The following is a 23,601-nucleotide window of genomic DNA, read 5'->3' as shown; positions in this document are numbered from 1 at the left end:
AAACCTATAGAAGTTAAGTAATTGTTTTTAAATTGAGTTTTTAATAAAATGTTCTTTAAATTCTTTTAATAATTTTTGAAAGTAAATTCCAAGTTTTAATGAGCTGAATCCAGAGTCGATTTTCAGTTATTTGAATAAAATTTTTACAGTGTTATATTTCTGTAAAGAAAATTTAACACCCAAATTTCATAATTCGATATTATATTTGTGAATATGAAAAATATCATAATTTTTTTTTGTGCAAAAGAAAAATATCATAACTTTTTTTTTGTCATCAAAAAAAGTATCATAACTAGTATCAAGAATCCTTGACAAAAAAAAAACTAATACCAATCAATGAATTTTCGGGTTTGATAAACTATATTTGGTTATTTAAAAATAAATATTGCGTTTTTCATGTTTTAGAAAATGTACACGTCAAATTAGGGTTTGGATGTTCGATCGAGATTGGGATCCGGGTGCTCATAGGAATTTCACGATTCGAGGAGAATCATATGGAGATGGGAAATTAGGGGAACTCAGCGGAGATCTGCGAATCAATTACCTAATAACGAGTTCGATAGAGTTTCAATCGAAAGGGGTTGGGAATGGAGATACGATTGGGCTTTTTAGGATATGGTTATCATTCAGATCCTCGGAGTGGATGCGGAATCCAGAAGATCAAGCACAATCATTAAGGGGTCGAACTGGAAATATCTTACAGATGGAGAAGGAACAGATATGGATCAGGTGGGGACAACAGAAGTTGTCGAAGAAGATAGAACTGGAGGCATTGTTGAGGGTAAGGGGGAAACGGCGGCGGAGAAGAAAACGGGGCTGCGCAAGCCTTTGTTTTCAGTTACTGGTGGACACAACTCCAAGTTTGCTCAAGTGCTTATGTAGCCTCGCAAACGGGTACAAGCTAAACAGAGCCTCCACAGGGGTGGTGGTGCTAAGCAAGTGGAAGAAAAGGGTACCTCACACCCGAAACAGCTACCCAAGCCTTAACTGTTTATGGATTGTGGGTGTTTTGAAGACAGCTATATTACGGGTTTGTTTGTTTTTTTTTACTTTCAGTTTTTTTGTTGGTTCAATAAGCTCTACGAGCAGTTCAAGTTTTATTTGGTATGTCTGGGTTTTAAATGGGCATTTATTAAAATGTGGTTTGTTTGGTCTTTGGAACGTATGGAATAATATTTTTGGTATTGGTTTTTGGATTTGGTTTATTTTGTTGAGCGTATGTGATCATAACAGGAGGGTTGGTATTCTCGAAGCGGTATTATTTATGCTGGTTATTGTTCTTAAAAGACAAATAAATGATTTGGCACTTGTGTGTTTTGTTGGTTTTGGGAAGTGGCTCACGACAGAACATAACGTTCTTGTTGTATCGACTCGAGACCTGTGGCTGGTCTCTTTAAACCAGTCGCAGATGGTTTATTTGGTGAAGATTAGAGTGGTTACTTTGGAAATAAAGGAATTGATATTTGGTATAGATATTGAAGATGATTTAGAAATGTATACAGATTATTCTTCTCTGCTTTACGTGAAGAACAAGTCTCATATGTTTGTTTTTTCTATCATGGTGTTTATTGGTTTCAAACTAGATGATGAGGTGGATTTGGAAATAATGTATATCATTGGAATAGGGACAGGGCGTACCATTATTATATTGAAGCCGTTTTATTGTGACGGGTGGAGTGAAAGTTTGGTGTTTTATGGGGTTATGGTGTTTTGGTGGTTGGGATTTCAGGGTATCATTAAACCCAATTTTGCTAACTCTTGGGAGTATTTTTATATTTTTTAATGAGAGCACTAAGTTGGAACTGTAGAGGAATGGGAAGTAAATGGACAATGAGTTATCTGCGAGAGATATGGCACAAACATAAACCAGATTTTCTTTTTTTATCAGAGACCAAACAGGAGTATGACTTTGTACACAGATTTCAATTACATTCGGGTTTTGATAATCTGGTTACAGTGGAACCAAATGGAAGGAGTGGTGGTCTAGCACTTTTCTATAATAATGAGTATCAAGTTAATATACTCTATTCAAGTAATCGAATGATAGATGTGGAGGCGGTGGCTTTGGGGAAAAAGGTGTTTCTCACATTTGTTTATGGAGATCCGGTTCAACAAATGAGGGAACAAGTGTGGGAAAGATTAACTAGGTATGGCATTGCAAGATCTGAGCCCTGGTTTATTATTGGTGATTTAAACGAGATTACGGGAAATCATGAAAAAGATGGAGGAGCTTTGAGAAGTGCGGATTCTTTTATCCCTTTTAATAACATGATAAGAAATACTGGACTTCTGGAATTTCCGGCTAGAGGGAACAAAATGTCGTGGCAGGGGAGAAGAGGAAAAGGAAAAGGGGCTGTGACTGTAAGGTGTCGGTTAGATCGCGCTCTAGCAAATGAGGAGTGGCATACTCTATTTCCCTGTTCTTACACAGAATATCTAGGTTTGGTGGCATCCGATCATCGACCAGTGGTGGCGTATCTAGACGATAAAGTTCACAGAAGGAAAGGGCAATTTCGGTTTGATAAGAGGTGGGTAGGGCAAGAGGGGCTTCTGGAATCCATTACGACGGGTTGGTCAGATGATAGGATTCGTAGCGAGGATGATATAGTAGCAAAAATTAGCAATTGTCGACATGAAATTGCAAAATGGCGGAAAAATAATCCACCTTATGGCAAGGAGAAAATAAGCGATTTACAAAAGGCCCTCGAGGAGGTTCAGACAGATAATGCTAGGTCACAGGAGGATATTGTGGAGGTCTCCAGAAAGTTACAAGAAGCTTATAAGGATGAAGAAGATTATTGGCACCAGAAAAGTAGGAATATGTGGTACTCTTCGGGGGATCTAAATACCAAGTTCTATCATGCCTTAACTAAGCAACGACGAGTTCGGAATAGGATTGTTGGCTTACATGATGCTGCGGGGAACTGGATTACAGAAGATATTGGAGTGGAAAAGGTGGCTGTTGACTATTTTGAAGAGCTGTTTAGTACCACTTCGCCGACAGGATTTGATAGTTTTCTCTCAGAGGTAACAACGGGTATCACTCCTCAGATGAATCAACGATTGTTGAGAGTGGCGACTGAGAGTGAGGTAAAAGAGGCTTTGTTTATGATGCATCCAGAGAAGGCGCCAGGACCGGATGGTATGACGGCTCTTTTTTTCCAGCATTCCTGGCATATCATTAAGAATGATTTGGTAACAATGGTAAATAATTTTTTGGTGTCTGGGGACTTGGATCCACGGTTAAATATTACTAATATATGTATGATCCCAAAGACGGAGAGGCCTACTAGGATGACGGAATTGAGACCCATTAGTCTATGTAATGTCGGGTATAAAATTATCTCGAAGGTTCTGTGCCAGCGGCTGAAACTTTGTCTGCCGTCTCTTATTTCGGAAACGCAATCGGCATTCGTGGCAGGGAGGTTGATAACTGATAATATTCTTATAGCTCAGGAGATGTTTCATGGATTACGGACTAACAAATCATGTCAAGGAAAATATATGGCAATTAAAACGGATATGAGCAAAGCGTATGATAGAGTGGAATGGGACTTTATTAAAGCTTTACTAGAGAAGATGGGTTTTGATCTTCATTGGATTAAATTAATGATGGAATGCATATCATCGGTTCAATATCGGGTTTTACTAAATGGACAACCAAGAGGCCTTATTATTCCGAATAGAGGGTTACGGCAAGGAGATCCGTTATCTCCTTATTTATTTATTTTGTGCACTGAGGCTTTGATTGCAAATATTAAAAAGGCGGAGGATGGGAAACAATTGACAGGAATGAAGGTAGCTCGAGCATGTCCTTCCATTTCACATCTACTGTTTGCGGATGATAGTCTTTTCTTTTGCAAAGCCCAGAGAGAGGAATGTCAAACTATTCTCAGAATCTTAAAGGAATATGAGATGGTGTCAGGTCAACTCATTAATTTTGAGAAGTCTTCGATCCAATTTGGACATAAAATTGAAGAGTCCAACAGACAGGAAATGAGAGACATCCTGGGCATTCAGAATCATGGAGGAATGGGAACTTATCTAGGATTACCAGAAAATCTTGGGGGTTCAAAGGTTCAGGTTTTTAGTTTTGTGCAGGATAGACTAAACAAACGGGTTAATGGTTGGACTTTTAAGTTCTTTACAAAAGGAGGAAAAGAGGTGATTATTAAATCGGTGATTACGGCATTACCAAATCATGTGATGTCTTGCTATCGATTGCCTAAGGCAACCGTAAAGAAACTGACAGGTGCGGTAGCCCAATTTTGGTGGAGCCCCGGGGGAAGTACGAGAGGTATGCATTGGAAATCTTGGGATAAAGTATGTGTTAGCAAGGAGGAAGGAGGACTGGGTTTTAAAGACATCACTGATTTCAATACAGCGATGCTTGGTAAACAGTTTTGGCGATTGATCGAGAAGCCAAATACTTTATTTTCTCGAGTTTTTAAAGGTCGATATTTCAGGAATGCCTCACCCCTGGAACCGATTCGCTCATACTCTCCGTCATATGGATGGCGGAGTATTACATCAGCTAGATCTCTGGTTAGCAAAGGACTAATCAAACGGGTGGGATCAGGATCTTCTATCTCTGTATGGAATGATCCTTGGCTCCCAACCACTCGCCCGAGACCAGCAAATAAAAACCAACACAATCTTTACCCTGACCTCACAGTGGCTTCTCTTATAGACCCCACTTTGGGAATTTGGAACTCGCAGGCACTTCAGGCTCTAGTGGATCCACAGGATGTGAAAATTATCGAGAGTATACGACTGAGTAGATATCAGTTGGAGGACAAAGATGGATGGCATTTCACAACAAAAGGGAAATACACGGTTAAATCGGGATATCAGGTAGAACGAGTTTACCCGGATAGAGCAAAACCACCAGCATTTTTTGGACCTACGGTCGATGGTTTGAAATCATTCTGCTGGAAAGTCAGGTGTCCACCAAAGCTTAAACATTTTCTCTGGCAGTTGGTGACAGGGTGTATAGCGGTTAAGAAAAATTTACAAGCGAGAGGGATAACTGGCGATATATGTTGTACAAGATGCGGAGCTGAGGAGGAATCGATAAATCATGTGTTTTTCGAATGTCCTCCAGCACTTCAGGTTTGGGCTCTCTCAAAGATACCATCAAATCCAACTACATTTCCCACACAATCCCTTTTTGCAAATATGGATCATCTTTTCTGGAGAGTCTTTCCGCAGTTAGATGATCATCAGTTCGCATGGATACTATGGTATATCTGGAAAGGAAGGAATAGTAAGGTTTTTAGTAATCTGGATATTGATCCTAGGGATACGCTCAAATTGGCGGAAACAGAATCAACCCTTTGGGCTGAAGCCCAACTAGTGAATGAACAGAGAATGGTCCCACAGGAAGAGATTAGGTCTTCACTGTTAAATCCAGGACGATGGTGTTTCACAGATGGTTCCTGGAAAGAGAAAGATACTTTCTCCGGCCAGGGTTGGCACAGCACTTTAGAAGGCTTCGCTGGGTTGCTGGGGGCGAGGAATGTTCGGGCTAGCCTTTCTCCTCTACATGCGGAGATGGAAGCACTACTATGGGCTATGGAATGTATGAGGAATTTACGTCAATCTCAGGTTACGTTTGCAACGGATTGTTCTCAATTGGTGAAGATGGTTTCGGAACCAGAAGAGTGGCCAGCGTTTGCAAGTTATTTGGAAGACATCAAAAGTCTGAGAGCAAGTTTCCTACAATCAGAGATCGTCCATGTACCAAGAGCGCAGAATACAAAGGCGGATAGCCTAGCACGCAGTGTTAGGATTCAGCCGTCTTTCGTCGTTCACATGGATCAATATCTTCCGGCTTGGTTTACAGAGTCTATATGAGTCTGTAAAGTTGACGACAAAAAAAAAAAAAAAAAAAAATAAACTATATTTGGTTTGTTTGTATGAACCGGTTTACTTTTGTTATTCTCTCTGGTTAAGCTGTTACATTTTCGGAACAGCTTTTATCGCATAAAAAACATCATCATCTCTAGAAAAATAATTTGAATGAACGAAACAAACAAAGAGATATTCTCTCTAACAACTCTGTTTCCATAAATCGAAATTCTAGCGTTCTGATTCAAATGAACTCCTCCCACTTCATTCACAAATTTCGCCACTCTTCTAACCGCGAAGACATGGCCAACGAGGAAGAAGAAGAATCACCCACCGAGCTAAACACCATCAACAGCTCCGGCGGTTTCCTAATCGTCTCTCCCGATAAACTCTCCCTCAAGTACACCGGCGCTGGCCAGCACGGTCACGACGTCGGCGTCGTTCAAGCGAATAAACCTGCTCCCTTCAAGCGTCACGCTTACTACTTCGAGATGTACGTCAAAGACGCTGGCGTTAAAGGAAGGGTCTCGATTGGTTTCACTACCGATAACTTCAAAACCGGAAGGCATCCTGGGTACACTTCAGTCAGTTTCGGTCGTGTTGTGTTTGATTAGGTTTAGGACACTCTTTAATTTGTTATTCATGTTGTGTAATGACTTAGATGGGAACTCAACACTTGTGGGTATCATGGTGAAGATGGACTTATATATCTTGGGAAGAGACAAGGTGAAGTCTTTGGTCCGGCGTATACAACCGGTGATACGGTTGGTGCCGGTATAAACTATGATTCTCAGGAGTTCTTTTTCACGTAAGTAAATCAATGTTTGAAATGGAGATCAAGATCCAGTTCATTTCATGTGTCACACTTCTGACATATCTTATTGGTCGTAGTGTAAATGGAACTCTGGTAGGGACTGTCTCCAAGTACATCAAGGGTCCTCTGTTTCCTACTGTCGCTGTACATAGCCGAAACGAGGAGTATTGCTTTTATTCTCTTCTTTGTTTTGATTCAGCTGCTTGCATGTGAGGTTCATAGTTGTGCTCTTTGCTTTTGTTGTGAATGTTGGCAGGGTTAGTGTTAACTTTGGGCTGGAGAAGTTTGCTTTTGATTTTAAGGTAAGATCCTCTGTGTTATTTCATAGAAGTGGAGTTTCTAGATCTTAGATTGAATTACATTTATTGAGTAGTAAAAAGAAACGATTTGCATATTTTCCCTATGTTAAATATATAATGTGACAGATGTTTTCTCTAATACAAATTGAGTACATAATTTGTGATCACACATTACCACTTGGACTCAATGATTAACATTCACATACTCTGTAAGAATGTTTAGGTATAAATTAGATGGTGATTTTCTTTTCTGTTGTGTAAGGGGTATGAGGTATCGGAGAGGAATAAGCAACAAATAGCCATTGAAAAGGCATCCATACCACTAAACATGAACTATAGGTTTGTTCTTTTCTGTTCTGTTTTCAGGTTGGCAATGAATTTTCCTAAAGCTTCTTTTTTTTTTTTTGGTCATCAGGCTAGTAAAAAATTACTTGCTTCATTTTGGGTATGAAGAGACTTTTCAAGCTTTCGACCTAGCTACTAAAAATACAGTTCCTCCTATCTACTTTGCTCAAGAAGACGGTGTTGAGGTGCAAGATACAGCATATGCACTGAATGAGAGGAAGATCCTTAGACAGGTATTGAACTACTTAATTAGTACTGCTTTTATTTGTTATTACTGAACTGATGTATACTTCTGTTGGTTGGCAAAGCTTATAGGGAAGGGTGAGATTGATGCTGCTCTTGCTAAACTCAGGGATTGCTATCCCCAACTTGTACAGGTGGATTGAAAAACAAGTCGTAAAGTGTTAATTAAGCTGCTTCGCATTTTGATTTGAACTCTTACCCCAATTGTATTATATGCAGGATGATAAATCAGAAGTTTGCTTCCTCCTTCGCTGTCAAAAGTTCATTGAGTTAGTACGGGTATGCTCTTTGCTCCTTATTATATTATTGGCATATCAGGTCGATGGTGGTTAGACTATTTCTCTTAATGCTTTGGGGGAAATTTTTTTTACATGCATAGATTGGAGCATTGGAAGAAGCTGTGAAATATGGAAGAGTGGAGTTAGCCAAGTTCTTTGGTTTAAATGTATTCCAAGACATTGTAGAGGTATTGACGCTTCTTCGACCTTAAACTTGTGTGATGGATTGGTATTTGATATCTATGGGTTTCAAAGTCAGAGATTCTCGTCTCTTGTTTCTCTTTTTTAGGATTGCTTTGCGCTGCTTGTCTACGAACGTCCCCAAGAATCAAACGTGGGATATTTCCTTGAAGCATCTCAACGGGAAGTAGTGGCAGACGCCGTAAATGCAGCGGTTTTATCTACAAATCCAAAACATAAAGATCGGTTGTATTCTCATCTTGAGACACTTCTCCGACAGTTAATGGCTTGCTGCCTGGAACAGCGGTTATTGAATGATGGTCAGGGAGAATCATTGTCGCTTAACCGGCTTCTTGAGAACAACAATTGCAAAAGGATAAAGAAAATTGATTAGCTTTAGACGTCTATGTTTGGGAACATATTTGGTTTTGATTGGTGGCGTTTGAACCGTTTTCTGGCTTACCAATATTATTTAGATGGTCAGATGAAATAGCATATAAAATCAGCAAAAGTTGAAATGTGTCACAATTAAAATAAAAATTTACTTACTTTGTTCTAATTTTTACCAAGCATAGTTTTTCGTTGAACAGTTTAAACTTTCAGCCAAACTCTACCGAAGTTACCACAATCTTCTCTTCAATTCTCCTCTCATTCTCTTCCCAACTGATACTTATATACAAAACTAAAGAAATAAACTAAATACGTGAAACATGAAACGTGGGTAAGAAGCAAAACATCCTCAACTTAAGGAAACATAATCCCACCACATAAAAAGTAATATGGAACTAATGGCCACGTACTTCTTTCTCAAATAGAATCTCATCAGGTTGTTGCTGTCATTGTTGGGAAAAATAGTAAAAAAAAAATTACATAAGTGTCAGTCTAAAACAAAACGAAAAACCAATTATTACAATGACATGAGACTCTCAATGTGATTTGGTACAACACTTAAACCTTCTATAAGTTCGGATCCAAGTACACGGAGTCGCTTTAAATCGCCAATTGAAATTCCTAGAAAATTAACTACTCTTGAACTGTTTTTCTTCGGATCAAAATATATAACTATGAACTCACTCCAATCATCAGAACTTAGGTCAATAACGTCCGCACGACGTGTATAAATGGAGAATGTTGTATAAACATAGATAAACTCACCTTCGTCAGTAACACCTTTCAACTTCATATCCCTCAAAACCCAAAATGTCTGACGAAGAAAAGGTGTAGGAAAGTGTTTGTATACCCATTCGTGATTCTCTGCATTCACCAAGATCCACAATTCAATACCAGAGTGGCCATTGGAGCTTAGCATCAAAGCTAGTCTTCCCTCATAAGATACGAAAAAACAACCATCCCTGGACATATATTTTATCAAATGGAACTTTTCAGACCTGACGTCAAAGCTCATTATGGCATGAGCCAAAGAAAGACCAGAAAAACATTGATAGTATATGACTCCATTAATGCATATCACACAATCTGACATGCGTCGAGAATGACTTGGGAAGCCTTGGGATAGTATTCTCCATGACTCCTGCGATCCCAATGTAAGAATCCCAATCTTGTCTCCTGTAAGATGGCACAGTGCTTTGTATTTACAGTCAATGGGATCATATCCCAAAGATCCTGTGATGTATATGCCCTCGCTGCCTTCAGGTTCAGGTAAAGTGAAGAAGCGTTTCATGGTTGGATTCCAAATCATGAGCTGCGTAGAAGTTTCCAAGTAAACCAAGCCGTGGACGGAATCGTAGCGCTGAAGGAAACCATCACGGGGGATTTTAAATTGATAACTCTCTTTTTGAGGAGAGGAGAAAACAAACAGCTTGTCGCGTTTGCTGAAGATTAGCAGAGCACAAGGCTGTGATGATTCCGATGACCTAGCAGCGAATGACTTGATGAAACCTTGAGTTGTGGTAATGGAAGACCATAACTTAGAGACAGAGCGAGACCTCCCAATCGATTTAGCTGGCTGTCTTGAGAGAATTTCGCCCATTAGGTCGAGGGGAACATGCTCTATTGACAGAGATCTATCATTATCATCATCATGTGTTGATCCATCGATTTTATTTTGCTCCATACCTTTTTTGGTAAAACCCTAGTCTTTTCTTCCGTCTGCTAAAGCTTTTAATACACGAATTAAAACGGGTTTCTAATTTTTGGGAGAAAGAAAAGGGGAAAATATGTTAAAAATAAATCAAAGGACCAATTTTACAAATGTAACTGTCATATTGTTAGGATTATCAAATATTTTCCTTCATCCTGATAGAAAAAAATTTGTGATGAATAATGATTATCCACTCAAAATTTATGAATACACAGTAAAAACTCTATAAATTAATCATGTTGAGACTATAATATTTTATTAATTTACAGAGTTACTAATTTACAATTTTTTCATATTTTATTTATTTTAAAATATAATTTTTATAACAGAAAATATTTTTTTTTATTTTATTGCATATACATTAATTAAAATTTTGAAATACGAATTTATATGACATTTATTGTATTTTTTGGTGAATATAAATATGCTTCATAGAATTTAAATGTGGTTTTAGATATACTTTTTTGTACTAAATGTCATCCAAAATTGTCATGGATAATGATTATCCACTCAAAATTTATAAACATACAGAAAAAACTCTGTAAAAATGTTTTTTATTTCAAAATATAATTTATATAAAATAAAATAAAATAAAATACAATATTTTATTTTATTTTATATACATTAATTAAAATTTTAAAATATGAATTTTATATGACTTTTATTATATTTTCGGTGAATATAAATATATTTCATAGAATTTAAATATGGTTTTAGATATAATTTTACGTACAAAATGTCATAAAAATATATTTAAATATTGAAATATAAATATAATTTCATTATGAACATAAAACAAATAATACTCTGGTTTGTTTTTATTTATATAAAATTCATATACGTGTAGACTGTTAATTTATGATTTTAGTGGGACTATATATTTACATAAGTTTTCTAAAAAAAAATATTTTAATATTTTATCGATTTACATCATATTTTGAACCAGTTAAATTTGAGACTCTGGTTTATCAACTTATTGAGTATTAAAGATATCAATCGGGCTAATCCGGCGCGTCGTAAAACCCTGAAATATTTGAGTCCAGTTTGGTTCGGTCCAAAAATAGTTTGGGCTTATATTCTAAAGCCCGATTTAGCTATATTAGTTCGGAATTTATAAATTTTAAAATATTTTATTAAATAGGAATTTTTAGTACTATTTAAAAACATATAATTTTTAATGAAAACTCAATTTCAATTTTTTTTTGTTTTCAAATATAAAGTCAATATAAACTTTTTATTTTAACAGGAGTGCTTTAATAACCTTTAAATCATATTATAAACAAACCAATTTTAACCAAACTTACATAATCTTATCTTAACTAAGGTGATGATTGTTTATTTAGTTTTTACTTTTTGGTTTTATTTTTTATGTTTTATATTTTGGTTTTTAATTTTTTTATTTTGTAGTAGATTTTGGCTTTTTCAAAAACTTGAATGGTGGTTTTGGATTTTTTTTTTCAGAGTAAAATAAAATATTATTATACAAACTTTATTAAACGATTACTATATTACCAAAAATAAATATGTTATTAAATAAAAACTACAAGCTACATGTATAATTGCATTTAATTTTAGGGTGAATTTGCTAAATAACCAATTTTAGAGGCAAAATGAAGAATATTGCTTTGATTTTGACATTATTAAGTCAATAACAAAAAATTTCAAATTTCATCCGGTTGTACCTCTTTTTATAATAAGTTGCAGGTGAAAGAAAGTGATGATGTCGACGGTGAAAAACATGTGGACCTAAAAAAACAAAATTGTATTGATAAAAAAATCAATGATGCTCAGTGATGGAGGATGAATAGAGGTGGTTACCGCAACGGATGGAGGGAAGATGCGGTGGTGATGGTTACAACAACGGTGGTGAAAACTATGGTAGTAATGGTTATGGAAAATGAAGCAGTCGTGAGTACATAAAAAGGGTAATCTTTTATGACAGAGATTACCGTAGTTGTGGTGGTGCTCGTGGTGATCACCAGTATAATTAGTGTGGATTGAAGAAAGAGACATTATAAATAGAATGGAACATATTAAATAGTATAATACATATTGTTCATATTTTAAAATGTCTATGATTGCATAGAATGAGGTAATACTTATCCCAACATCAACTCAAAACCTTGTGTAAGCTAAACCCAAAACACTAATCACTAAACCTTAAAAGAAAATATAAACTCTAACCCAAATATAAACATATGCACATAGTACATAATATGAATTAATGTCATAATATAATAGTAACAAAAGAAATAACATAGTACATATTGTTTAAATTTTGAACTGTCTATGATTGCAAAGAATGAGGTAATGCGTACCCCAATGTTAACCCAAAACTTCCACAAACTAAACTCATAACACTAATCACTAAACACTAAAAGGAAATGTAAATCCTAACTCAAACATCAAAATATGCACATAATACATAATATGAAGTAGTATCAAAATAGAATACAAACGCAATAGCATAGTAGATATTGTTGCACCATTTCATTCTTAAACTAACCTATTATAACTAACCAAACATTATAACTGAACTTTATTATAGCAACACAATTTATGGGACCCACACATAAATTAACTCGATCGCTACTAATATGTTTAATTTCCTAATCGATCATTCTTCTTAACTCAAGCAAAACGCATAATAGTTAAGTTACATCTCTCCTTAGATACACCTATGAACCAAAAGAAGACAAAATACATATGTTAACCTTATTACTATTCAAAGTTAAAGAAAGTCATGCGAGTATACAATAACATGTATTTATTTAACATAGGATATTATCTCTCATATCAATAGGTCTAACTCATTGTATGTTTCTAAACAAAAGAAATAATTTATCTACATTAAAATTGTAATAGTATTGATTATGACAAAACTTATAATCTGAAATGCATAACATAAACACAATGTGTTTAGTTTATATAACAAAATAAATATTTTATTCTTTTATGTACTACTAGGTGTTTTGCCCGCATGGGCGGGCATGATCGTTTTACTAATAATTAGTAATATATGTATTTTGATTTAAACATCATGATAACTTATTCTTTATATTCTTATCATTTTAATTCTCTTCGATTTTTATTTCAATCTAGTTCTTCTTAACACAAAGGAAAGCTATAAAACGATGAGACGATAAGAGCATAATTACATATCAATTATTCCACACAATAAAATAAAGTAAGAATATGAACTTTTGGTCTCTCTGAATCTACTTTGTATTTTTCAAACCGTAAACATGAATTAATTTACCCAAAAAAAAATTAAAACACACAAAATACAAATAAGAACAAAATAAATAAAAATTAAAGTTCGATGATAATTTTGAAGATTTGTTTTTTTTAAAACAGATTGAGATAATGACAAATTTCATTGGTTTACTTGATCAATATATACATTGACTTATCTTAATATTTTATAAGTTTAATTTTAATAAAAGAAACAATAGATAATGATATTTTATTATTAAAGTTAATTTATGGTTAGTTATATAATGATAAATCTAATTATTCATTAAAAATATATTTATTTTTATCTGTTTTTGAAACTAAACCATTACAGACATGTTCATAACATGATTACATAGGAAATTCTCTAAATTTAATATCAAAGCATATTTTTCTTAAAGATTAAACAGTAATAAAACATACACGTGAAATAACTACTTAAGTAATATGGAATACCTAATTCATAATTTCAAATTCCATGTAGCAAAACTGATTTGCTCCTAGTATTTCAGACTCAAAGAAAGAAAAAAAACATTGAAATCCAACTATAAAAAACAAATATCAAAAGTACATAAATATGAATGTCAAAACTATAATCGAGACAATTTGGAATGAATGAGAAAATTGAAACTATAAAGCTTAAAACATCTTACATCATATGAAAATAAGAATTGGTCCTAATTTTTTAAAATAAATATAATTGTAATTCCAATTAGAAAGTTTGAAATAGTTATGTTATTAAAATTAATAAATTAATGATTTAAGCTAAAAACTAATAAAAATCTTGTGAAAGTTAAAATAATTATAATCATAATTCCAATTAGAAATTTCGAAATATTTATATTATTTAAATTAATAAATTATTTAGAAATCAAATATTTATATTATTTAAATTAATAAATTGATGATTTAATCTAAAAACTAATAAGAATATGACAAATAAGCAAAATAACTAAAATTAGCTAAAATCATTGAGAATGTGACAATTCAGCAAAACCACTTCATAAATAATAGTATAGATTGTAAAGTATATGAGAAGTTTAATTCAATTTATTTCAAAGTATTATAAGATTTTATGGGTTTTCTCCGTATGAGCCGGTGTTGGTTCACAGGTTAATAACAGGTGATTTGGGTCTTATTGTATTTGTAATCAATAGGTTTTCAATAAATCAAAATTTTATGGAAATATATTAGTTGGTAGAATCTCTGATAGAATACTACACGAAGAACGTAAGTCCGTCCTAGTTATATACGGCAACTGGGTTTTGCTGTTCGACCGTGAGTCTAGATCGAATATAAAAACATTCCTTATATCTTATCTCATTTATAAAACCATATATGCACCTCTACTAAAAGGAGTTTAATAATTTGTAAAAATTGAATGCCTTTTTGGCACCATTTAAATGTATATACACTATTATTTCTCATCATTCCGTTTCAGTTTGGTATTTTGGTTTTTGTTTGGTTTTGGTTCGGTATTTTAGTTTTGGTGTTTTGGTTCTACAAATTTAGAAACTGTTTAGAAACTGTTCAATTATTTACAAAATTTGGTTTGGTTTCAGTTGGGTTATTTTGGTTTGGTTCAGTAGCAAAGTTGAGAACTAGCAAATATGCAAAAAAAAACTGATCAAATTTAGTTTTGGTTCGGTTCTAGTTTTCCGGTAATTACAGATTTATAGATAAAAATATCAGATAATTTAGGTCTTTCAGTTTAAATATCGGATAATTCAGATTGTTTCGATAAAATATCAGATAATTCAAATATTTTTAATATTTTGAATAAAAATATATTCGGTAAATGTTTTTGGGTCATTAGGTTTTTAAATAGCTTTTTAGGATATCTGGTTATTTAGAAATTAAATATGTTTGATATTTTTAATTATGTAATTTATATTTTTAAATTCAAGTACCCATTAGTCTCTCAGTTCGGTTTCGATATTTCGGTTCCACAAATATATGAGATGTTCGGTTATTTATAAAATTTCTTTCAATTTTGATTTTTTCAGTTTGATGGTTCGGTTCGTAGTTCCGAATAATTGTGTCTTCCAAACCTACACTGTCTTATATATAAATTCATTATTAATAATGTAATTTCAAAAATAAATCTGCATTTTCTAAGCTCGGGTCAAAATCTAGTTTATTTTTAAAAGATCAAAATATATTATATTTATCAGTTTTAAAGTATATTAGAAATATTTGAATGGGATAAATTTAGATTAGGATTTTCTGTAAAATTAGTTATGAAAAGAAAATTGTTAAATATTTAAAATATCTTGTTATTCATGTTTTCGTGTATTTGTTTTTACAAATTTACTCAAATGCCAGTTGACTGATTTTTGGAATACCATATGGGAAATTAGGCCTAATAACAGAAAAAAAAAACAAATTCACTAACTATCCAAAAAACACCAACTCTCTTCTACTTTCTCTTCCTATCTCTTTCTCCTCTCTACAAATCTGATTTCTGATTCTTTTGGTCATTTGGCAAATAAGCACGTATTATATTAACAATTTATAGTTATTGTTTTAAAAAATTATATTTCCTAATATAATATTTTGATTTCACATTTTTTGAAGTTTCAACGTTTACAGGTGGTTTGACAATAATAGTGAGATCAATATCTGCTTGAACTGCAAGATTCTTTTTCACGACGGGGAGAAGGGAACTTCAATATTCTTTATCATCATGAACTTCAAAAAAAATTATCAAACAGTTCACGAAAATATAATGATATTGGTGGTGGGATGAGAAGATTTTTTGTTGTGGTTCATAAATGATTCAAACCATATGTTTGTGTTATGTATATGAAAAATAACAAATGTATAGAAATTGGAACTAAACCAAAGTCTGAGAGGGTCTTGATTCCTCTATTAAATATGTTTAATTAATGATAATAATGTTAACGTGTATTTTATAGATTTATTATAACAAATTATGCAACTAATTTTAGATTTCTATAAGATGGCCAACTTACAAAAACACACATGAAATATGTTGTGTACTCCACTTTTGATAGAGAAGAATAGATGTATCAATATTGTTTGCGAGATTGAAAAAGACATTTGAAGTTTTTCCCCCTATTGTTACGAAATCAAATATTTTCTTTTATCCACGATAGCCAAAAAAGAAAAAGAAAATAATTTTTCTAAAAGAAATCAAACGACGAAAAAGTCTGAAAGGAACCGTGGAACGTTTTTGAGTGTTTGTTCAAAAAGATGCCGATATGGTTAGGCTATAAGCAACTGGTGAAGGCAGAACGGATTCAATGACGGCAGAAGTAAGAGGAAGCCCTAAGCTGTCTGAGAACTACCTCAAGACCAGAAGGCGGATGTGGAGGGTGGTTGTCTGGATCTGGATCTGAATCCGAAGAGTGGTTCTCTGAATCCGAAGAGTCAGTGTTGTCTGGACCGCCGAGGGCATGGAGGGTATTCTGATACCCATACTGAGCCAAGTAGCTCTTCACCAGGTCTAGAATTACGCTTGGAGAGATAGATATCTTCTCAATCTCCACGCTGAGCTTTCCCTTGATAAATGTTTTGTATCCCTAAAACAAGTGTCATTCATAATAAGTGGTCAAAACTGTATCAGAGAAACATATGCGGACACATATATGGAAATTGAGGATCTTACCACAAGATCAAAAAGAAACGTTTGGGGTTCGAAATTCACAGTGACTCTGCCAAGATTTCATTGAGAACAAAAAGAAAAGCACAGAGAAGATTAGTAAAACATAGAAAAGGCAATTATCAGTCAATGCACAAAAGAGAAAAGAAGAGACATACTCCTCGTTGTTGCTATGTAGAGCCACTGTTGGGTACAGAACACGCTTGAAGACCTTGGGGCTTGTCCCTACCAGAGATCCATTTTTGCTATCATCAAATAAGTAATGGAAGATGTCAGCAAATAAGAAAACTTGAAATGGATAGGATCTCTATTTTGAGACTAGGTTGGTTACTCACGTGAAAAAAAATTCCTGTGAAACATAGTCTATACCGCAACCCACTATATCACCGGTTGTATACGTGCTTGTAGTAGTTTTGTTGGCAGCCGTTACAGTCAAACCCTTTCCTTGGAGACAGTGAATGAGGCCAGTGTCACCATGATAATAGCATTTATTGAACTCCGATGATCTACAATAAGAAGTATAAATGAAAGAAAGCCATTGAAGTCCAATTTCACAAAAACAAAGCCAAACATTTGTGATATACCCAAAACAGCAACAAAGAAACCATTTGGTTACAAGGGATCCACGAAGAAACAAGAAACAGTTTTTGCTCTCTTTGAGGAGAGAAAAGTACATCATGACCTCGTCCAAGAAACAAATTTGCTCAAGTTCACTGAATCGTTACAAACAATCTACCAAAATCAACATCCAAACGCACAATTTCACTGAATCTACATCAAAGTTGCTTAAATCTCTTCTTTAGCGAATCACGTCATCTAGACCTAGTTTCACCTTAATCAGGAGACATCTTTCAAAGAAAGGGGGGCGAAGATAGCATTACCCTCGACTGTCAATCCAACTCGCCGTGGAGAAACCAGTAGCGATTCGCCCCTCAGACCCAGCGTTAGTCACAAGAATCTCGAAGTAGTAAGCGATGCAATTGATCGGCGCCTGAACTCGGGGCTGAACCATGCCCTCCATGCTAGAAGAACTGCCACCGTATGTGTACTTGACAGTGAGATGGTCATCTGAGAGATCGGTGAAAGGATCTTCGAAGTTGATCTTATCCATCGCCCTCGGATATCTTGCTTCCTCTTCCTCCGGCGTTCCTCTTTTTCCAGAAACCTCCGAGAAATAATTCGCCATTTTCGCCGGGAAAATAAGAAAATATCCAAGAGAGAAAGCTTGAATTGGAGGCAACAAAGTATGGGTACCGTTTTCTTTAAAACGACTGCGTATAACCCAATTTTGCCGCAAATAATCTTCCTTTGAGTCTTAAACCTCTCGATAAATCGCTTGATATTTTATTAGACGTTCCTAATAATTGTCTATATCGCTGGCAAAAACTTCTTTTTATTTTTATTAATTAATGGTAATTAATATTGTATTTAGAGCATCGTTAAATTGTTAATGGTAGACGGATACGAATTTCTCAAATTAAATTCTAAAATATTATTTTTTTCTTTTTTAAATTTTTTTTACTAATATTAAATCATTTAGAAGTTTTTTGAAAAAATAATATCTAATATCTTCTCTCCTAGTTTTTATTTTATTTTATAAATTAGACACAATATGAAAAACAAAAGCAAATTATAGATGTAAATGCTCTTAGACTCACTTATTCTATACTCAAGATTTTTTTATTCAAATATCTAAAATTTTGTTAAAAATTTTCAGTTTTATTATAGAGAAATTTGAGCACATACACACGAAATTACACAATATTACCTCCATATCCCTTCATAACACACCGGTTCTTTTATACAGAATATAACCCTACAACCCATAGTGAAATATCCCTGCGGTGTATGGATTCGACACGTCCAACAGTCACCTAGTGCACTCTATGTCTCTATCAGTAGAAGAATACGAGTTTCTCAAAATTTTCTAAAATATTAATATTTTCTTTTTAAGTTTTACAAATATTAAATCATTTAAAAGCTTTTAAAAAAAAAAAACACGTTCTCTCCTAGTTTGTATTTTTATTTTATACGTTAGAAACAATATGAAAAAAAAAACTTACTGATGTGAATACCCTTTTTTTATACAACAATAAATCTATACTATACTAAAAGGTGGATATCCTCCCCTCTAAACCTATCCACGTCAGTTAATATATTCAGCCAATCAGAGAGCATTATTATGCTACGTCATACGAAGTTTTAAGTCAACTAATATAAAATCGGGCCAGGCGTTTGGGCCATTAATAATATCCAGTGCCAATATGAAGCCCACCTCATCAATACCAAATCTCCAATGAAAGTTATTAATTTATTATCGTGGCTGACTCTTCTTCTTCTTAGCTGTGTGAACGCTCACGGTCTAACTCCTCCTCTCAATTGATGATTTTGAGAAACGTCTGCAATTATGACATTCAAGGAGAGGGATCGCCGTCGATAGTATCAACGGTGGAGAGAACGAAGACGAACCGGAGAAGAAAAGTGAAGAAGAGCAGAGATTAAAACATCATCTGATACGAGAATCTTCTAGAACCCTACCTTCTTTTTTATGAACTCTCTCAATCCTTTCCCCGTGACTACCGTCACATGTCTTAAGCTCGGAGATATATGCAGCTGCATCTCTCTGTTTATGTCTTTGTTTTCCTCTTTCTTCTCTTATCTGAATGTGGGTTTCTTTGAAAGGAGATGGATGTCCGAAGAGGAAATATTGATCTTACGTTGTTATGTATTGTTTGATTATTCAAAAGGGTCTATGTCATTCACCTAACCTTGCTTTGTGTTTAGGTTACTAATGGCAGATCGTATCTGATTTCCTGTTGTTCATTTTGTCTCAGGTGATTTGGCAAGGAAGAGCCCAAGATTCACGGTTAACAGATGAGAGCTAAGAAACAGAGGATGTCGACCATTGACACCAGAAGAGATTGATTCATTCCTTTTACCTCCAGGTTTCTCCTAGATGTCACATTATACTTTACCGGATCTTTTGCTCTCGATGCAGCAATAGTAGTTGGTGGCCTTCCCAGGGTAGACATCTCTTAGTTATACTACTTCAAAAAAAAAAAAAATGTGTCCTTTGTTAATGTAGAGATATTACTGGTCTCAGATTTGGGTGTTGTAGGGTCTTGAAGAAAACAACACGGGCTGAAGCATTAAGCATAGAAACAAGGGGTTATTGTTTATTTCTTCAACTCTATGACTATGTTCTTTACTGAACGATATTGGATTCAAAAGGTCTGACTTTTCTTAAAAAATGTATCTTCGCGTACAGGGACCTGTGTGTTTGTACATGCTGAGCATTCTATTGACTCGCCACTTGCTAGGGTAATCTGTATAAATACAGAAAATATACTTCTATCACAGCCTAATTGGCGCGAACAAGCCCTTAGTCGTGCGGATACTTCAATCCGAAGTGGTTCGGTTGATGTTATTGTTGCTGACAGTGTAATTTAGGTGATTCAAATGTGATTAATAATGGATCGATGAGTTTGGTCGGAGCTATTTCTCTCCTCACGTTTTTATGTTATTTTTTTTTTAAACAGGAGCACTTGAGTATAAGATGGGTGATGCTCATATGATTATCCAAGCCGGTAAGTTTCATTGACACCCTAAATATTTGATCCCTTTTTTTTCCAAATGCTTAGAGTGTTTTGACTTCCTGTATCAAAAGACTCATCCATGACTGATCATTAGTTAAAATGTATTTGTTTCTTTGACATAAAGCTACGTGTCTTGAACTTCAAAGCATGGTAGTATTGAAAAGAAAAGGCTCGCCAAGGTAATAAAGAAAACAGTAAAAACTCGAGGAAGAGACGTCACTAACCAATCTCAGAGTCAGTACGTTAGAGGTAATAATGCTATAAGTTCATGTCATTTTCGTTGATGTTTTGGGTAGTTAGGTTCATGAAATAACAATACACTTTTCTATACAGCAGATACCAGATTATGAAAGAGTGTTTTGTGGAGAAGATAGCTGGAGTCATTGTAGAATTTGTAATCAGCGGATGATAACACATCGTGGTCTGGTTTAAAAGAAGCTAAATGAGAAACTATCTATACCAAAGGTAAACATCTAGAGTAGTTTCACTTGCAATCATTGTTTCGTCTGTCTTTTAGTTGGATGAATGCACCAATCTGACCAACTTTGATTCTCCATCTTACTATCTCTCGATCTTTAACTTTTATTTTAACATAAAACCTCTCCTTCCACACTAATGCAGCTAAAAGCAAGTATGGATCTCTATTTACATTAGTTGAAGTTGTTGGGTAGTTAAGAAAGCTTAGTATAGATAAATAAATAAACATGTAACGTTGAGGAAATTATATTATTTTCTTGGAAGAGATTATTGTCAAATTATATGATAATTTAAAAAGATTACGTCTGCAGTTATATTATTTTCTTGGAAATGAAGTGTGTGAACCTTCGAACAGGCGTGGAGATTCTGCAGATGAGGAGAGTAAGAGGAACTCTGCAAGTGATGGGCCAGCGAAAGCTAAGCGCCCAAGATGTGAGAAGTAGAGCTCCCATTCATCTTCTCACTTATTGCATGCTTCAATGATGTTTAAGTCTTTTTTCAGTTTAAGTATTGACTTATGATTTCCTTTCAGTTTTTTTGCTTTTCAGTGTTTTTTTTCCTTGAAACATTTTATCTACTTTGCATGATTAGCAGCTAAAAATCATGTTTACTGTTTTATCACTCTGCTTCATCAGAATTACATTGCTCAGTTTATTATTTATGTCTTCAGAAACAGGTTCTATTGTATATTTGATATCTATGACATGAAACGTAAATAGTTCAGAGTTTAGGAGAGGAAAGACATTAATATATGATTTTGTGATTACCATTGACCAATAAATTATCAAATAATATAAGCTACTTACAACCAAGCCGCAGACTTTAGATCCTTACAAGCCAAGAGAGATAGAAGATTTCATGTTCTTATCGTCACAAGCATCATCCCAACAATATATAAAGGCACTGATCCTTATTTAATTTATTATTAATACAACTACTAAACTGCAAGGACCTAAAATCTGTGGCAATTTTACTATTATTTTATTTATTAAATTGAATTTTGATTTATTACTAGGTGTTTTCCTGCACCATGTGCGATAAAGAATTTTTTTACGATTAGATATTTAAATTTTTAAAATATTGTAGAAATTTTTGAAAGCTTTAGTAATACAAATTGTATAATTGTACAAAAATAATAATATTTCGAAATTTGAAATGTTATATATGAATACATTAATTTTATAGGAGATGTATGAGCTATTACCATATTAAAAAAAAATTACCAAAAAGAAATATCAATATTAAATGTAATATATGAATTATTACCATATTCTAATAAGTTTGCCAAAATATAAATCAACATTAATGAAATTATCCATGTCATATTTTGCCGCAAGCCATGTCATCAATTTTAGTAGGCATGTCATATTTGTTTTGTGAAATTGATTGTAAAATGACATGTGACAATCAATTTGTATAAAACTAATAAAAATGATATAACATTGCATGATTGTAGGTATATAAAAAACTAATGATCTTACGATTAGATATTATTTAATTTTTAAAAAATTGTAGAAATTTTGAAAGCTTTAGTATTACAAAAATAATAATATTTTGAAATTTGAAATGTTTTATATGAATATATTTATTTTATAGATGATGTATGAGCTATTACCATATTTTAAAAAAGTTTGCCAAAAATAAATATCAATATTAAATATAATATATGAATTATTACCATATTCTAATAAGTTTGCCAAAAATATAAATCAACATTAAATGAAATTATATATGTCATATTTTCCTGGAAGCCATGTCATCAATTTCATTAGTCATGTCATATTTGTTTTGTGAAATTGATTGTAGAGAAAACATGTGGCAAAATCACTTCGCAAATATAGTTTAGAGAATTAATTTCAAGTTTACTACTGCAGGAAAATTACAATTCTCTTCATCACTAGCTACGAGTACCTATATATGTTATCGGAGCTACAATTTAATGTTTCTTATATCATACCATATATAAGATCAAAATAGACATGAAAAAAATATTCAAACAAATTATTAAAACTCAGTTATAGCCATATTGCTTTTACATAGTATACTGATCACTTTTTCTTTTATGTTTCTTTTTTTTGTTACGATCATTAAGTTGTTCTGGAGACCATCGCTCAAGCTAATGTTCTTTGTTAGTTATCAAACTCATTTTTTATTTCATAAGTTGTAAACATATTTTATAATATCGAAGGATATTTGGTATTACATAAAAACTTCTTAATATACAAAAAATATATGCAAATTAATACAAGTTCAACAGAATAATTTATATAGTAATAAGATAAAAACTAATAATTCAGATATACAAACCTCATAGCACCACTTACCAAAATTATATAATAACAGTTGAATCAATAACTTCAGCCATAACCATCCTTTTAAAAGAGATGCATTACTCTGTATATATAAAAAGAATTACAATACAATCTCACCAGAAAAAACCCTACTCAATACTAAAAACGCAAGTTTAAATCAATTTAATAATATTATAGGGAAAAATCCGGGCGTAGCCCGGAAAAACCCTCTAGTTATTTTAATACTCAAATCTGAAGTGGTTTCGTT

At 33.6% G+C, this 23,601-nt stretch overlaps 2 protein-coding genes and 1 long non-coding RNA gene across 8 annotated transcripts; 2 read left to right on the top strand and 1 right to left on the bottom strand.

Moving 5' to 3' along the window:
• Nucleotides 1-5,928: 5,928 nt before the first annotated feature.
• LOC106441975 (ran-binding protein M homolog) lies at nucleotides 5,929-8,568 on the top strand. The gene is made up of 10 exons (XM_048776004.1): nucleotides 5,929-6,424; nucleotides 6,512-6,658; nucleotides 6,742-6,828; nucleotides 6,921-6,966; nucleotides 7,226-7,302; nucleotides 7,379-7,541; nucleotides 7,617-7,685; nucleotides 7,771-7,830; nucleotides 7,931-8,017; nucleotides 8,119-8,568. The coding sequence occupies exons 1-10, from the start codon at nucleotides 6,099-6,101 to the stop codon at nucleotides 8,401-8,403; spliced, it is 1,347 nt and encodes a 448-aa protein (XP_048631961.1). The 5' UTR covers nucleotides 5,929-6,098; the 3' UTR covers nucleotides 8,404-8,568.
• A 7,903-nt stretch (nucleotides 8,569-16,471) lies between these two features.
• On the bottom strand, nucleotides 16,472-18,988 carry LOC111203959 (ran-binding protein M homolog). Its single transcript, XM_048776003.1, has 5 exons — nucleotides 17,851-18,988; nucleotides 17,305-17,475; nucleotides 17,128-17,214; nucleotides 16,976-17,021; nucleotides 16,472-16,889 (listed from the first exon to the last, which is right to left on the bottom strand). Exons 1-5 carry the CDS (start codon nucleotides 18,153-18,155, stop codon nucleotides 16,608-16,610), a joined length of 891 nt encoding a protein of 296 aa, XP_048631960.1. The 5' UTR covers nucleotides 18,156-18,988; the 3' UTR covers nucleotides 16,472-16,607.
• Nucleotides 18,989-19,125: 137 nt separating this feature from the next.
• LOC106381352 lies at nucleotides 19,126-21,729 on the top strand. 6 transcript variants are annotated; one of them, XR_007338166.1, is made up of 8 exons: nucleotides 19,126-19,717; nucleotides 19,804-19,993; nucleotides 20,088-20,137; nucleotides 20,238-20,419; nucleotides 20,509-20,556; nucleotides 20,690-20,814; nucleotides 20,899-21,030; nucleotides 21,398-21,729. It is a non-coding gene; the product is annotated as an uncharacterized LOC106381352 (long non-coding RNA). The 6 variants fall into 6 exon arrangements; XR_007338165.1 differs by having other exon boundaries at nucleotides 20,073-20,137; XR_007338168.1 differs by having other exon boundaries at nucleotides 19,126-19,914.
• The last annotated feature ends 1,872 nt before the right edge of the window (nucleotides 21,730-23,601 follow it).

This window comes from Brassica napus, chromosome A3 (assembly GCF_020379485.1).
Source record: "Brassica napus cultivar Da-Ae chromosome A3, Da-Ae, whole genome shotgun sequence".
Taxonomy (NCBI): Eukaryota; Viridiplantae; Streptophyta; class Magnoliopsida; order Brassicales; family Brassicaceae; genus Brassica; species Brassica napus.
The sequence above is the reverse complement of the archived record's forward strand: the minus strand, read 5'-3'. Positions and strand labels throughout refer to the sequence as shown.

Coding starts and splice junctions, on each gene's coding strand:
- LOC106441975 (XM_048776004.1), top strand. CDS start 6,099: ATGAACTCCTCCCACTTCATTCACAAATTTCGCCACTCTTCTAACCGC. Junction 6,425..6,511: donor AAAACCGGAAGGCATCCTGG/GTACACTTCAGT, acceptor GTAATGACTTAG/ATGGGAACTCAACACTTGTG. Junction 8,018..8,118: donor TATTCCAAGACATTGTAGAG/GTATTGACGCTT, acceptor TCTCTTTTTTAG/GATTGCTTTGCGCTGCTTGT.
- LOC111203959 (XM_048776003.1), bottom strand. CDS start 18,155: ATGGCGAATTATTTCTCGGAGGTTTCTGGAAAAAGAGGAACGCCGGAG. Junction 17,215..17,304: donor TCACAGGAATTTTTTTTCAC/GTGAGTAACCAA, acceptor ATTTGATGATAG/CAAAAATGGATCTCTGGTAG. Junction 16,890..16,975: donor CGTTTCTTTTTGATCTTGTG/GTAAGATCCTCA, acceptor CACTTGTTTTAG/GGATACAAAACATTTATCAA.